Below are 13,748 nucleotides of genomic sequence, written 5' to 3' on the forward strand. Positions count from 1 at the left end.
GGTCCAAGCACGTTGTAACGGGTGGAGGAAGGTGTCAGGTGTGTTATGTGACAGAAGAGTCTGCTAGGATGAAGGTCAAACTTTATAAAACAGTGGAGAGGCCAGCCATGATGTACGGATTCGAGACAATGGCCCTGAAGAGAAAACAGGAAGCAGAGCTGGAGGTGGCAGAAATGAAGATGTTGAGCTTCTCTCTCGGAGTGACCAGGTTGGATAAAATTAGAAATGAGCTCATCAGAGGGACAGCCAAGGTTAGATGGTTTGGACACGTCCAGAGGAGAGATAGATAGTGAGTATATTGGTGGAAGGATGATGAGGATGCAGCTGCCAGGCAAGAGAGCTAGAGGAAGACCAAAGAGAAGGTTGATGGATGTCGTGAGGGAAGACATGAGGGCAGTTAGTGTTAGAGAGGAGGATGCAGGAGACATGGAAAAGGACGCTGTGGTGACTGTAGAAAAGGGTGACACGCTGTAGTGACATATATATACACACACACACACACACACACACACACACACACACACACACACACACACACACACACACACACACACACACACACACACACACACACACACACACACACACACACACACACACACACACACACACACACACACACACACACACACACACACACACACACACACACACGGTGGTCGACTGGTTAGAGCGTCAGCCTCACAGTTCTGAGGAGCGGGGTTCAATCCCCGGTCTCTTGCCTGTTTGGAGTTTGCATGCTCTCCCCGTGCCTGCGTGGGTTTTCTCCAGGCACATCCCAAAAACATGCACGTTAATCGAAAACTCTAAATTGCCCGTAGGTGTGAATGTGTTTGTATGTGCCCTGCGATTGGCTGGCAAACAGTTCAGGGTGTACCCCGCCTCCTGCCCGATGATAGCTGGGATAGGCTCCAACACGTCCGCGACCCTAGTGAGGAGAAGCGGCTCAGAAAATGGATGGATATATACACACACACACACATCCCATTTCACTTCAGAACCAACTATTATGTGTAGGTCCATCAAATTAAGTTCAGATAAAGAAATGGTTTAAATTAGAAGTTGTCATATAACAAAATGGATAAAAAGCCAAGTGGGTGAATACTTTTGCAAGACACTGTATATCCACTGTATACTATTTCCACATTATAAACGAAAAGGTTTTAAATCTGTGATTTTAAGTGAAATTATTACTCTAGTTTTTTTTATTACTCTAGTTTTATTACTGTGTCTGCAGTCATCAAAAATTCTTGTCGCTTATTAGCTTAATTGGTCACTGTTCACTGCTTTCTGAATCTTAAATCTAATGTGAACACGTCAATGTTGCAGAAAAGGACTTGCGCTCGATGGAGGTGCCCCCAAATGGGACCTTTGTCTATGTCTGGGAGCTAACTGCTGATGATGGGCCTTTGGAGGAGGACCCCCAATGTCTTTCACAGCTGTACCAGAGCACCGTGTCCCCAGAGAGGGACCTGGCCTCAGGGCTAGTGGGCACCTTGCTCATCTGCAAGTCTACTGCCATCGACCCCAGAGGACGTCTGGTGAGATGAGCACTGACTCATATGGCATGACCCACAAGGAGGCAGGAAATCAGTTGTTCTTATATCCAATCTACTATTACAGTTGGCCCCTGATAAAGAGTGGAGTGTAATGTTTGCTGTCTTTGATGAGAACAGAAGTTGGTACGTGGATGAAAACATTGGCAAACACCAGAACTCATCAAAAAGCACAAATCCTGAATTCTACGACTCTAATGTCATTTATAGTGAGTTCAATGTGCACTTGATTTCAAATTTGCTGAGGCAGAACAAAAAATGCATGTTTTTCATCTCTATCTTCCAGGCATAAATGGCATCATGTACAGCGGGCACCAATTTTTTATGTGTCAGACTGATGTCACATTCTGGCATGTGGCCAACGTGGGCACCCAGAGTGACTTCCTATCCGTGTACTTCACTGGAAACCTTTTTCAGTATGATGGCCTCCACCAGTCTGTCCTCACCCTCTTTCCAATGACTAGCATGACCATTAGCATGGAAATGGACCTACCAGGTAATCACATTCAACCACTACACTCAACATTAGATACGACCGCTGCAGTCAAATTGCATCCAGTATGTATCAGGCAGATTATTCTGATTGAATAATGATCAGTATAACATGAGATTATTAATACCTTTGTAAAGGCAGAGATGTTTTGATACAGCACTTGTATTGGCACCCAGCGATTTGACTGGCGAGCAGTCAAGATTATACCCAGCCTCTCGCCCATAGACATCTGGGATAGGCTCCAGTTTCCCCAAGACCCTAATGAGGACACACGGTAAAGAAAATAAATGGACAGCACTTACTGACTTTTGTCCTGTTGCTAATAATTAAGTTGTAAGAGTATCTGTTGAGTTCTATAACTGTGTTGTAAGTAAGCAACTACCTACCCATGGGGTTTCTCTTGGTTTTGACTTCCAATTCTATGCTGTCAGGGTCTTGTATGGACTTCATTGTTTGTTAAGGATGTTTATGCAAGACATGACTTCTTAAATCATTCAAAAGGCAAAAGATTGATACAATCTCAACTGGTGAGGATTTGGTGCATCTCAGCAGTGCTGGAAAGGAATATGGATCTCTCCAAACAACCAGTCGTACCTTCCATAGTGTGGTTGAGATTTCATTCTTTTGATCCTTAGAGGCTCTGGAATCTGCTGCCTTCCAATCCTCAATCTAAATAATTGGAGCCAAGTCATTACAGGCTGAACATCTATCACCTCATGGACTCTTGAAATCTTGCATCGGGTCTTGAGGAATTCAATTTAGGCAACAGGTGTAACGTTGTCTAATGTACCAACCCGCACAGCTGCTTCGGCTTGAAGAGGATAATAATAAACCATGCACCATTTGTTTGTACTTTTTCTAACTTCCTGCATCTTCTCACAGGTGAGTGGGAGATAAGTGCCTTCGATGGCAGTCTCAAGAGTCGGGGGATGAGCATTCGTTACATTGTCTGTCCCTGTGACTATGGAGACACGTTTGTCGACCAAGATGAAGACATCGATGATATCTCTGACTGCGTGGCCCTATTGCCAAGGGGAAGGAGACCTCAGAAGACAAAAAATATGGTCTGGGTGTGCAAGAACTATACTGCCAGTCAAAATGATACTGGTGGCAATATTGAGTGGACTGTGAAAGGAGACCAAATATGTCAAATGAAGAATATGACTGTAGTATCTTCGGATGAAGGAAATGCAAGCAGTGTACCTGAGGGAGGTATCCCACTGGATGTCTTGAAAGAATTAGAGAGAAATGGGGAGTGGATAGTGGCTGAAGCTTTGAATGAGACTGAAAATGAAAGAAATGAGACTGAAAATGAAAGAAGTGGCAGACAGAGAAGATGGCCAGAAGGAAACTGGACACATGAAGACTTTAGCTCTGCAGAAACCGGAGATGATGAAATCAAATGGCAGTTATGGGGGGAGACGAACGAAAATAAAACAGACACTGGTTTTGAGATAAGCATTGACCAAAGGAATGAGATGCAACTTGAAATAAATGTGCTAAGGGAAGAGAGCAACGAAATCATACCAGACAGAAATCCAAACCTCAAGGAGAACCTTTTAACTGAAAGCAACTCATTGGAAATGGACCAAAACTTCAAAGAAAGCCACATTGAAAGTGATTCTGAGGAGCAAACAGTGGATTCTCTGTGGGTGGTTTACAATTCTACGGCAGCAAAGAACACAACAGGAATCAACTTGTCTTTGGATTATGACGACTACAGCCAAAAGGTAATGTTCCCTTTCAAATAATGTGGAGTGTATTAAATACCCAACCTCTTAATCCCTCGTTGTTGCTTTTATTACAGGAGAATAGCACAACTGATATAATTACCTCGGACAAAATTGACATTCGCTCCAGAAAAACAACATCCCGCCACTATTACATTGCTGCAGAGGAGATCAGCTGGGACTATGGCATCAGAAAAGCCCCTTATCTTATCAAACCGAGGTAGGAAGTGAGATATGTCCTATGAGCTCAACACATCACTGACCAAACGTTCGGAGCTGAATGATCAACAGACTTTAAACCAGCCATTGTATTTCCCTCCTTCCTATAAGGTTCCTCTAGTCTATAGCAACCTGCTGTGGTTGCAGATGAAACTAAAAAGGTGTTTTTTGTCGAGCCTTACATCTTGAGAATGAGACCAAAGCAACATGTAATTCTGCTAAACTATTCGGTGATTTCACTATTATTACAACAGAAAAATTCTCTTGAATTATATGAAATTGTATTTGATTGGGATAGTAATGTTAGAACTTGGAATGAACTAATATCATTGCTTTCCTTTAGAGAGGCGCGTCGTGGAATGAGAAAGTTCCTGCCAAAATACAAGAAGGTGGTGTTTAAGGCCTACCGTGACAAAGACTTCCTGGACCCTGCCAACAGAGGAGAGCGTCAAGAACACCTGGGAATCATGGGCCCTTTCATCAAAGCAGAAGTTAATGAGCTGCTTACTGTGTGTGATGTTTTTCAGTTAAAACTCAATCAACTGAAGTATCGTGTTTGGTGACCTTTGTTCACATTGTCTGCCCTATTCAAGGTCATATTCAAGAACAAGGCATCCAGGCCGTACTCATTTCACCTTCAGGGAGTTTATGATCGTACTCAGGGGGCTGGCATTTCACAAAAGTATGCCCCATTCCTCCCAGCAGGGGTCCCAGGAGAGCCAGTTCCACCTGGAGAGGCTCGCACGTATAACTGGAGAATCACAAGGAAACAAGGTCCCACCGATGAGGAATTTGGCTGCAAGGCTGGAGCATACTACTCCACTGTGGACAAGGTCTGTGTAGATATGGTCCACTTGATTGTGATGTAAAATATTGTAAGGGAATCAATAAGGCTGGTAAATGACGACACTGCTGTGTTCAGGACTTGAAACTTTCACAGGGAATTCACGTAGTTCCTCATACAGTGGGAGATGATGTTTATTTACTCAACTCCAGAGAGGGGCGGGCATCTGTTAGGGGTATTTTGGCTTTAATTTGAACATGTTTTTAATTTTAGACGACATTGCTACCATTGGACAAAAATATAAATTTAACACTTTTGTTTTTGATCTCATTTTTCATGTGTAAAACTCAAATATCTAAGACTTTTTTTGTATGTACACAAAAAGCCTATTTCTCTCAATTATTGTCCACAAATCTGTCTAAATCTCTGGTAGTGAGTTCTTCTCTCTTGCTCACAGGTGTGACATAACAATATGCTTATGCGACAGTACGATCATTTCACAGGTGTGCTTTAGGTTGCCCACAATAAAAGGTCACTCTAAAATATGCAGTTTTATCAAACAGTACAATGCCGCAGATGTTGCAAGTTTTGAGGGAGCATGCAATTAGCATGCTGACTGCAGAAATGTTTCAGCAAAGGAGAAGTGCTTAGACGGACAGACTTAGATGAATTATATGTGATGCATGTATTTGTGTGTTTGTCCAGGAGAGGGATCTTCACTCAGGTCTGATTGGTCCACTAGTCGTGTGTAAGACTGGGACTCTGCCGACCACTGAGAACTTAGGGCCAATCCAGGATTTCAGCCTTCTCTTCCACACATTTGATGAGACCAAAAGTTGGTATCTGGAGGAGAACCTTAAGAATCATTGTGTCCCTCCCTGTGAGGTCAACCCGGATGACCCCTGGTACCACATCAGCAATACATTTGCAGGTGGCGAGAGGTGTTGGTTTTGTGGTGTGACTAACAATTTAGAATGTTTGTATACATTTATCATTAACAATACCTCAATATTTCATATCCATAGCAATAAATGGCTATGTGGCAGAGACACTTCCTGGTCTGATGGTTGCTCAGCGCCAGCGAGTCAGGTGGCACCTGCTGAATGTGGGAAGTGATGGAGAGTACCACGCTGTGCACTTCCATGGTTTACCTTTCACCCTTCACACTGGGCAGGAGCATCGCATGGGCATCTACAACCTCTTCCCTGGTGAATACACACAGACAGATACAAAGATCATTTAGGCACCAAAAGAAGGAGGTACACGTGTCAGTAAAATCTAATACAAATGCTGAATGAAAAAAAATGGCTTTTGCGACGATAATACTTGTAGTATAGTTTGTATCATCAGATTATTATTATAACCTCAATACTTAATGTTATTTATAATTTTGGTTCCTTTCTACTTATGTGTATCTGCTCACTTTAGGTGTGTTCGGCACCATAGAGATGATCCCCTCCACGGTTGGCACATGGCTTGTTGAGTGCACCGTTGGAGACTACCAGCTGGCTGGCATGAGAGCTAAACTGTTAGTCTATGATCCAGGTGAAAACTTTTAACCCGAAGGGGACTGCAGGTGGCAAAGGCACGCCTTGCTTTTCAACTTGAAGAATATAGCATGTTTGTCATGTCTGCCAAAATGTTCGGCTCAACATTCACTTTAACTCACTGTGTCTCTGCAAATCTTTATTTATTTCAGTTGAAAAATTGGCTATTTTGAATTGTCTATTACGGTAAATGGGCCAGGCATTCATTTTCTAACAAAATGTACCCCTACCTCTGTTTGCGTTCCTCATATTTTGGTTACATTATCAATCTGAGGGGCACACTCTCAGTAGGATACAGTGACAGTGACAAGTAAAACTGCAAACTTATTCATATTGGATTTCATTAGATGAAGTAGAGTATCTAAAGCGTTGGGTGGTGAGTGTCTATGATATTTGTGTAATAATACTTATATAATGCCTGATTTTTATTAATGAATGTATTTATTTATTTATCATGCAGAATGTGCTTTACCTCTGGGAATGAAATCCGGAAACATCCATGATTCACAGATCACTGCTTCAGATCACATAGGTTAAGCATTTCTTTATTCATAGATTTTTGTATAATATTTTATCATTCTTTTGATGTCTATTTATTTTGGGGCACACATTGAGAATAATACATTAGTAAGTGATCAATGATCAATACACTCTACCATATTGTTACATCCATTACATGCTGACTGTTTGCACGTGTGTGAAGGTACTTGGGAGCCCCAACTGGCGAGGCTGGATCAGTCTGGTTACGTCAATGCTTGGATGGGTACAAGCAAGCTCTCTTGGATACAGGTTGAACATGTAGCTTTTCACTGAGTGTTAAGTGATTTCAGTGTGTGTAATATTCCCTTTGTTTTTGTTTTTTGTGACCGATGTATCATTAGGTGGACCTGCTAAAGCCGACCCTGCTGCATGGCATTGAGACACAGGGAGTGAGGTCAAGCCTGAGACAAAACTACATCTCACTCTTTGTCATTTCCTACAGCATGGACCAGGAGACATGGATCACCTACCAAGGACAGTACACAAGTCAGCCCAATGTGCGGAATCCCCATAATGTCCCTCCATGTCATAATCAGGAGTTTTCATCCATATGTTTTAGTTTTTCAGAAATAAGGCGAATATGCATGTAGCTGATTTGTTAAATGTTAACATCAACCTCTTGTTTTCATCGACTCTATCTTTCAAACAATGACCTTGTCAATCCAAAAATGACACCTACTACTTCCTGGAAGTTAACCATTTTTGTGACTCTGTTTTAGATGTTTCACGGGAACATGGACAGCTCCAAAGTGAAGCATAACAAGTTCTCGCCTCCGTTTGTGGCTCGTTACATTAGGATTCACCCGGAAAGCTTTGTGCGGAGTCCTGCACTACGACTGGAGCTGCTGGGCTGTGATCTCAACAGTGAGCTTCAACTTTCCAATGTACTGGAGTGACGCCTAGACTCGCGAGTTTAATTCATTCCATGACCACGCTCGTAACTCGAAACACTCGTATCTCAAATCATCTTTCCCCATTGAAATAAATAAAAATGCCATTATTACGTTACAATCCCACATTGTGCTCTCCGGTGTACGTGCTTTTGACACCATGGAGTAGTATAATAAATACAGACACGATTTGAAGAAGTAAGAAGTAAGCTGCAGTAATATTCGTCGTTTTTAACAAAGGATGAATAATGTAACCTATGCCTGTACATATTATTATACTGTCTGTCCACGTGTTGCCACTGTTTGTGTTCAAATATTGCCACTACAACGTGGATGTTCATATTTTGCGTTCGAACCAAGCTGGCTGATTTTCCTAAGTCAAAGTTATGTGGTTGTTTCGAATACACAATGCGTAATTCTCTGTTTTATGTTCAGTTTGGCAGTACAATTCAACTGGGAGTGTCAATAAACAGCTTGAAGTCTCAATTTTAAAGAGTTGTTCACTACCTGCCGAACTGCTCATTGTTGTAAAGTGAGTTGAGTTCCCCGCCACCATCTAGCGCTTGCATCTCAAATCTTTGCTTGCAAATCAAAGCAAAAAATTCAAATCAAAGCAAAAAATTCAAGATACGAGCGACGGCTCGTATCTTGAAAAACTCGTACGTTAGCTCACTCATAAGTGAAGGTACCACTTCATAGCATACTGTAGCTCTGCATCACAAAAGGGCTGATATGTGTGTGTGTGTCCGTGTGTGTGTGTGCAGGTTGCTCACATCCACTAGGTCTCAGGAGTGGACTAATTTCTAACATTACCGCTTCCTCGCATCGTTCATCACTGCTGCGTAACTGGAGCCCCACTCTCGCCCGCCTCCATCAGGAGGGCACGATCAATGCTTGGAGGCCCAAGGTGAGGACCTTTGCAACATACAGTGGTGTGAAAAAGTGTTTGCTCCCTTCCTGATTTCTTCTTTTTTTTTTTTTTTTTTGTATGTTAGTCAGATTTAAATGTTTCCCATCATCAAACTAATTTAAATATTAAAGACAAAATGCAGTTTTTAAATGAACGTTTTTATTATTAAGGATGGAAAATATCCAAACCTACATGGCCCTGTGTGAAAAAGTGATTGCCTCCTAAATTTAATAACTTGTTGGGTCACCCTTAGCAGCAACAACTGCAATCTAGTGTTTGTGATAACTTGCAATGAGTCGCTTACAGCGCTGTGGAGGAATTTTGGTCCAATCGTCTTTGCAGAATTGTCGTAATTCAGGCACATTGGAGGGTTTTCATCCATGAACTACCCTTTAAGGTCATGCCACAGCATCTCAATAGGATTCAGGTCAGGACTTTGGCTAGGGCGCTCCAAAGTCTGAAATTTCAGCCATTCAAAGGGGGACTTACCGGTGTGGAATGGATCATTGTCCTGCTGCAGAACCCAAGTTCGTTTCAGCTTGAGGTCATGAACAGATGGCCAGACATTCTCCTTCAGGATTTTTTGGTAGAGAGCAGAATTCATGGTTCCATTTATCCTGAAGTAGCAAAACAGCCCCAGACCATCACACTACCACCATCATAGTTTATTTTTGGTATGATGTTCATTTTCTGAAATGCGGTGTTACTTTTACATCAGATGTAATTGGACACACACTTTCCAAAAAGTTACATTTTTTTCTCATCAGACCACGGGGTATTTTCCCAAAAGCTTTGGGAATCATCAAGATGTCTTCTGGTAAAATTGAGTCGACCCTTATTTTGCTCATCAGTGGTTTTCATCGTGGAATTTTTGCCCAGTCGCTTTCTTATGTTGGAGTCATGAACACTGACCTTAACTGAGGCTAGTGAGGGCTGCAGTTCTTTGGATTATGTTGTGGGGTCATTCGGGACCTCTTGGATGAGTCGTCGATGTGGTCTTGAGGTAATTTTGGTCGTCCGGCCACTCCTGGGAAGGTTCACCACTGTTCTCTGTTTTCACCATTTGTGGATAATGGCTCTCATTGTGGTTCCCAAAGCTTTAGAAATGGTTCATAACCTTTTCCACACTGATAGATCTCAATTACTTTCTTTCTCATTTGTTCCTGAATTTCTTTAGATCTTGGCATGATGTCTAGCTTTTGAGGCTCTTTTGGTCTACTTCTCTTTGTCAGACAGGTCCTATTTAAGTGATTTCTTGGTTGAGAACAGGTGTGGCAGTATCAGGCCTGGGTGTGGCTCCAGAAATTGAACTCTGGTATTGTGAACCACAGTTACGTTTTAACGGGGGGGAGGGAAATCACTTTTTCATTCAGGGCCAGGTAGGCTTGGATTTTTTTTCTCCCTGAGTAATAAAAACCTTCATTTAAATACTGCATTTTGTGTTTACTTGTGTTGTCTTTGACTAATACTTTAATTAGTTTGATGATGATGACAAACACGCTGTGTCAGATCTCGCGTACCCCAGGCTCCCCTGCACCTTACTACTAAGGGAGTCCTCCGTTTAAAGGGTTAAAGCGCCCCATTGTCCCTGCATATTACACAATGATTAAACGGCTAAGGGAGCTGCTTAAGCCGGTGTCGAGAAAGATTCGCCTTGGTTCTAACAACCGCCTATGAAGCGTCGGCCACGCTTAAGTTAGGCCACGCCTCGACAGAGTAACCTTGGCAGATCACGTGCGAAACTCAAACCACGCTTCTTTACAGCTGCTCCCTCTCTTAATAATCTTTTACACTTGTTACCGGGCTAGGATTATTCGACAGTCTTTATATAACAGTCAGGACCGCTTATTAATTTAAGTTGTAGCCGACATTACCTTTCAAGAATAGGAGTAAAATGTTTATCGGCTACGTTGGTAAACTGGGGAAAACTGTAACACGATGTGTAATTTTCTGGGTTAGCTATTTATTTTTTTTGTATTGTTTTTTTGACGCAGACTCATATCTTTTCCAAAAATATTGGAGTTTTTACACAAGGATGGATGTGAGGGCAGTTGGTGTTAGAGAGAAAGATGCAGGAGATAGGTTTACATGGAAAAGGATGACACGCTGTGGCGACCCCTAAAGGGGCAAGCCGAAAGGAAAAGAAGAAGACACAAGAAGATAAGCCTCTGAATTTCGAGTGAGATTCCGCTATGCTGTTCATAGCTCCTCAGTGTCATATTTGCATAGTATCTGGGTAGAATTTTTTTCAAACTTTTTTCAGCTCAAAAATTATCTGACGTCAGTGTCATTTTGAGTTGTGCCACAACGGAGGTCGTTGTATAAGTAGATCAACTTATCATAGCTGACATCCATCCATTCATCCATTTTCTGAGCCGCTTATCCTCACCAGGGTCGCGGGCGTGCTGGAGCCTATCCCAGCTATCATCGGACAGGAGGCGGGGTACACCCTGAACTGGTTGCCACCCAATCGCGGGGCGCATACAAACATACAAACATCCTCACTCACATTCACACCTACGGGCAATTTAGAGTTGTCAATTAACCTACCATGCATGTTTTTGGGATGTGGGAGGAAACCGGAGTGCCCGGAGAAAACCATAGCTGTCATGTTTTTTTTTATTTGGACTGCAAAGTTAGTTAAGACGACGCTCTGTTAGTTGCAGCCTAATAGTGCACTCCATTTACCCTCAAATGCTTCAGGGCACAATTGATCAACAATCAAATGAACACAATTCTCAACGATCAATTATGAAATCCCTTACAAAGAGCAACAATAAATGTGTCACAATAAGTAAAAGACCTTTTTGTACTTAAGCTTGGAAAGGGTGTACATATTTATAGATTGTTGTTATGCTTTGACACATTACCTAGAAATACAAAAAAATATATATCTTTTTCTCCCCCATTTACTTTCCAGCATCGTTTGGACAGGTTTGAGGCCAACAGCATTTGACACTTAATGCTTTGCAGTTTTTGTAAGCCTTTGCTCATGGCTCGCCAATTGACATTGGAGCAGCATTGCAAAATTGAAGACTGTCACAGACTGCAGTTCAGCGCCAATGTGATAAGCATTTTAGCCGTCACACAGGTCCAACACGTGGTACAAGTTTCTCAAAACAGGGTCTGTTTTTGACAAACCAAGTAAGGTCTGGTACTACTACCACCACTGATGAAAACACCGAACTTCTCGAGCAGGTATTCGTACAAAGACAGGAAGCACTGGAACACAGCACATATTTACAAAAACTGCAAAGCCTAAGCTGTCAAATTCTGATGGCTTCAGGTCTGTCTGAATGATAACTGAAACCAAATGGCAAACCGAAGCGTATAGGCACTTTTGGGACACGTGTGTATTGCTTAGTTCAATTCTTTCATCTCGGTGACCATTTATTCAGCGTTGACGAGCAATTTTAAGTTCATATAATTGCTTCCTTTTTTGAGTTGATAAAATTGCATTAGAATCTCTCGCACCCCAAGTTCATCCTGTTTTGCTTGTAGCCAAGCAACCATTCCTTCCATCTTTAAAATGATCTTTCCTCATTTTAATCTTCTCTGGCAAAATTCCCAGGACAACAAGCCTCACGAGTGGCTACAAGTGGACCTTACCAAAGTGAAGCGTATCACAGGTGTCATCACCCAGGGGGCGAAATCTTTCCTGACACAGATGATGGTCACCGAGTTTTCAGTGACTGTCAGTCACGATGGACACTCTTGGGCCACCGTGTTGGAGAAGGACTCGCACAGGGAAATGGTACAACAAAACGACACATATGAACCAGAGATCCATGCCACATTCATCATGTCAGATGACAGAAAAAACATACCAGAACCCAAACATATGCATTAGGTATGCAATTGATTGAGATCATCAAAATCGTATCAATACATACGTTTGGCTAATATAATCCTACATAAATTACAACCTGATCTGAGATATTAGCAGCGGCAGATTTTACTATCATTCTGAAGCACAAGTCACCAAGTGTTGGATTGTTGGCCCACTAACAGGGAAGGTGAAAATAAAAGGGCGGGGGGGGGGGGGGGAATATTTGGATATTCATTGGAATTGAACCTACCGCGATGATCATCGCTGGCAACAATGAATGCAGGCTTCACTCTTTCATCCACTGTTACTTTATAAATTATGAATATAGTTAAGGATTGTTGTAAAACAACACATGTACACTTTTTCTACTATACTTATATGGTTCGGCAGTGGCACAGGCACGCTCGCTTAAGACCCGGAAATGCCGTGTTGCCGTTCAGCTGAGTTGAGGGTGTGGGAAGTGGGCAGGTACTTGAGTGCTAATTTACAAAACTACGTGACACTGTCAGCGATTTCAAATCCACCTGTTTGCAAGCCTTATGCCCTTTATTGTCTTTTGTATTCAATCGATAAACCGCATTGATGTCAAACTTAAACCATGTTACAGACTCATTTTGTCCCATGTAATGCACAAAACAGCTGAAAAAATATTTATTCTGGCGAAAGGGGACCGTTAATTCAGTTTATTATGTTTGTAAAGGACTGATCTTTGCGATATTTGGATATATCAGATTTCATGAGACTGTCAAGAAGTGTCCAGTAAGCAAGACTTCTTCTATTGTGTTCCTCTTTAGATCTTCACAGGTAACAACGACCCAGATGAGGAAGCCCTCACTGTTTTTGAGCCGGCTCTGTTCGGCCGGTTCCTGCGCATCCACCCTCGTGGTTGGACCAACGACATTGCTCTGCGTCTGGAGGTGCTGGGCTGCAACACACAACAGGACTTCTAACAAGCAGTTACGCAAAGCACCTTTAAGTCACACATTAACTGTGTGCTCAGCTATATGGTATTGGATCTTTTTTTTTTCCTGTTAGAAAGTGTAAAAGATATGGAGTAATGGAGGAAAAAGTTGGAACTTTCAAAAAGTATTTGCCTTGGATATGCCAACATCTTCCGAATGTAATCTTGTGTAAATATTTCACACGGAGATGGCTGTAGACTGTTTAATGATTGTTATATATTGTTGGCAAAGTATGGACTCATGTATATTTCTGCTGTCATAAATTTCATATAAAAAAATTCATCTTGA

The 13,748-nt window shown here is 42.1% G+C and overlaps 1 protein-coding gene across 2 annotated transcripts in view; it reads left to right on the plus strand.

The window, feature by feature from the left end:
* f8 (coagulation factor VIII, procoagulant component) overlaps positions 1 to 13,748 on the plus strand; it is a 29,866-nt gene extending 16,118 nt beyond the window's left edge. The window contains exons 11-27 of one of the 2 annotated variants that reach the window (XM_061685634.1): positions 1,330 to 1,541; positions 1,624 to 1,765; positions 1,843 to 2,052; positions 2,932 to 3,779; positions 3,857 to 3,999; positions 4,342 to 4,507; positions 4,592 to 4,831; positions 5,488 to 5,713; positions 5,808 to 5,990; positions 6,211 to 6,327; positions 6,790 to 6,861; positions 7,033 to 7,118; positions 7,211 to 7,366; positions 7,589 to 7,733; positions 8,524 to 8,666; positions 12,241 to 12,423; positions 13,293 to 13,748. In XM_061685634.1, the coding sequence (XP_061541618.1) occupies positions 1,330 to 1,541; positions 1,624 to 1,765; positions 1,843 to 2,052; positions 2,932 to 3,779; positions 3,857 to 3,999; positions 4,342 to 4,507; positions 4,592 to 4,831; positions 5,488 to 5,713; positions 5,808 to 5,990; positions 6,211 to 6,327; positions 6,790 to 6,861; positions 7,033 to 7,118; positions 7,211 to 7,366; positions 7,589 to 7,733; positions 8,524 to 8,666; positions 12,241 to 12,423; positions 13,293 to 13,448 (3,428 nt within the window). In that variant the 3' untranslated portion in view covers positions 13,449 to 13,748. Of the gene's footprint in view, positions 1 to 1,329; positions 1,542 to 1,623; positions 1,766 to 1,842; positions 2,053 to 2,931; positions 3,780 to 3,856; positions 4,000 to 4,341; positions 4,508 to 4,591; positions 4,832 to 5,487; positions 5,714 to 5,807; positions 5,991 to 6,210; positions 6,328 to 6,789; positions 6,862 to 7,032; positions 7,119 to 7,210; positions 7,367 to 7,588; positions 7,754 to 8,194; positions 8,292 to 8,523; positions 8,667 to 12,240; positions 12,424 to 13,292 lie in introns of those variants that run through there. The other variant, XM_061685635.1, reaches the window with a different exon arrangement.

Source organism: Phycodurus eques, chromosome 9 (genome assembly GCF_024500275.1).
Source record: "Phycodurus eques isolate BA_2022a chromosome 9, UOR_Pequ_1.1, whole genome shotgun sequence".
Taxonomy (NCBI): Eukaryota; Metazoa; Chordata; class Actinopteri; order Syngnathiformes; family Syngnathidae; genus Phycodurus; species Phycodurus eques.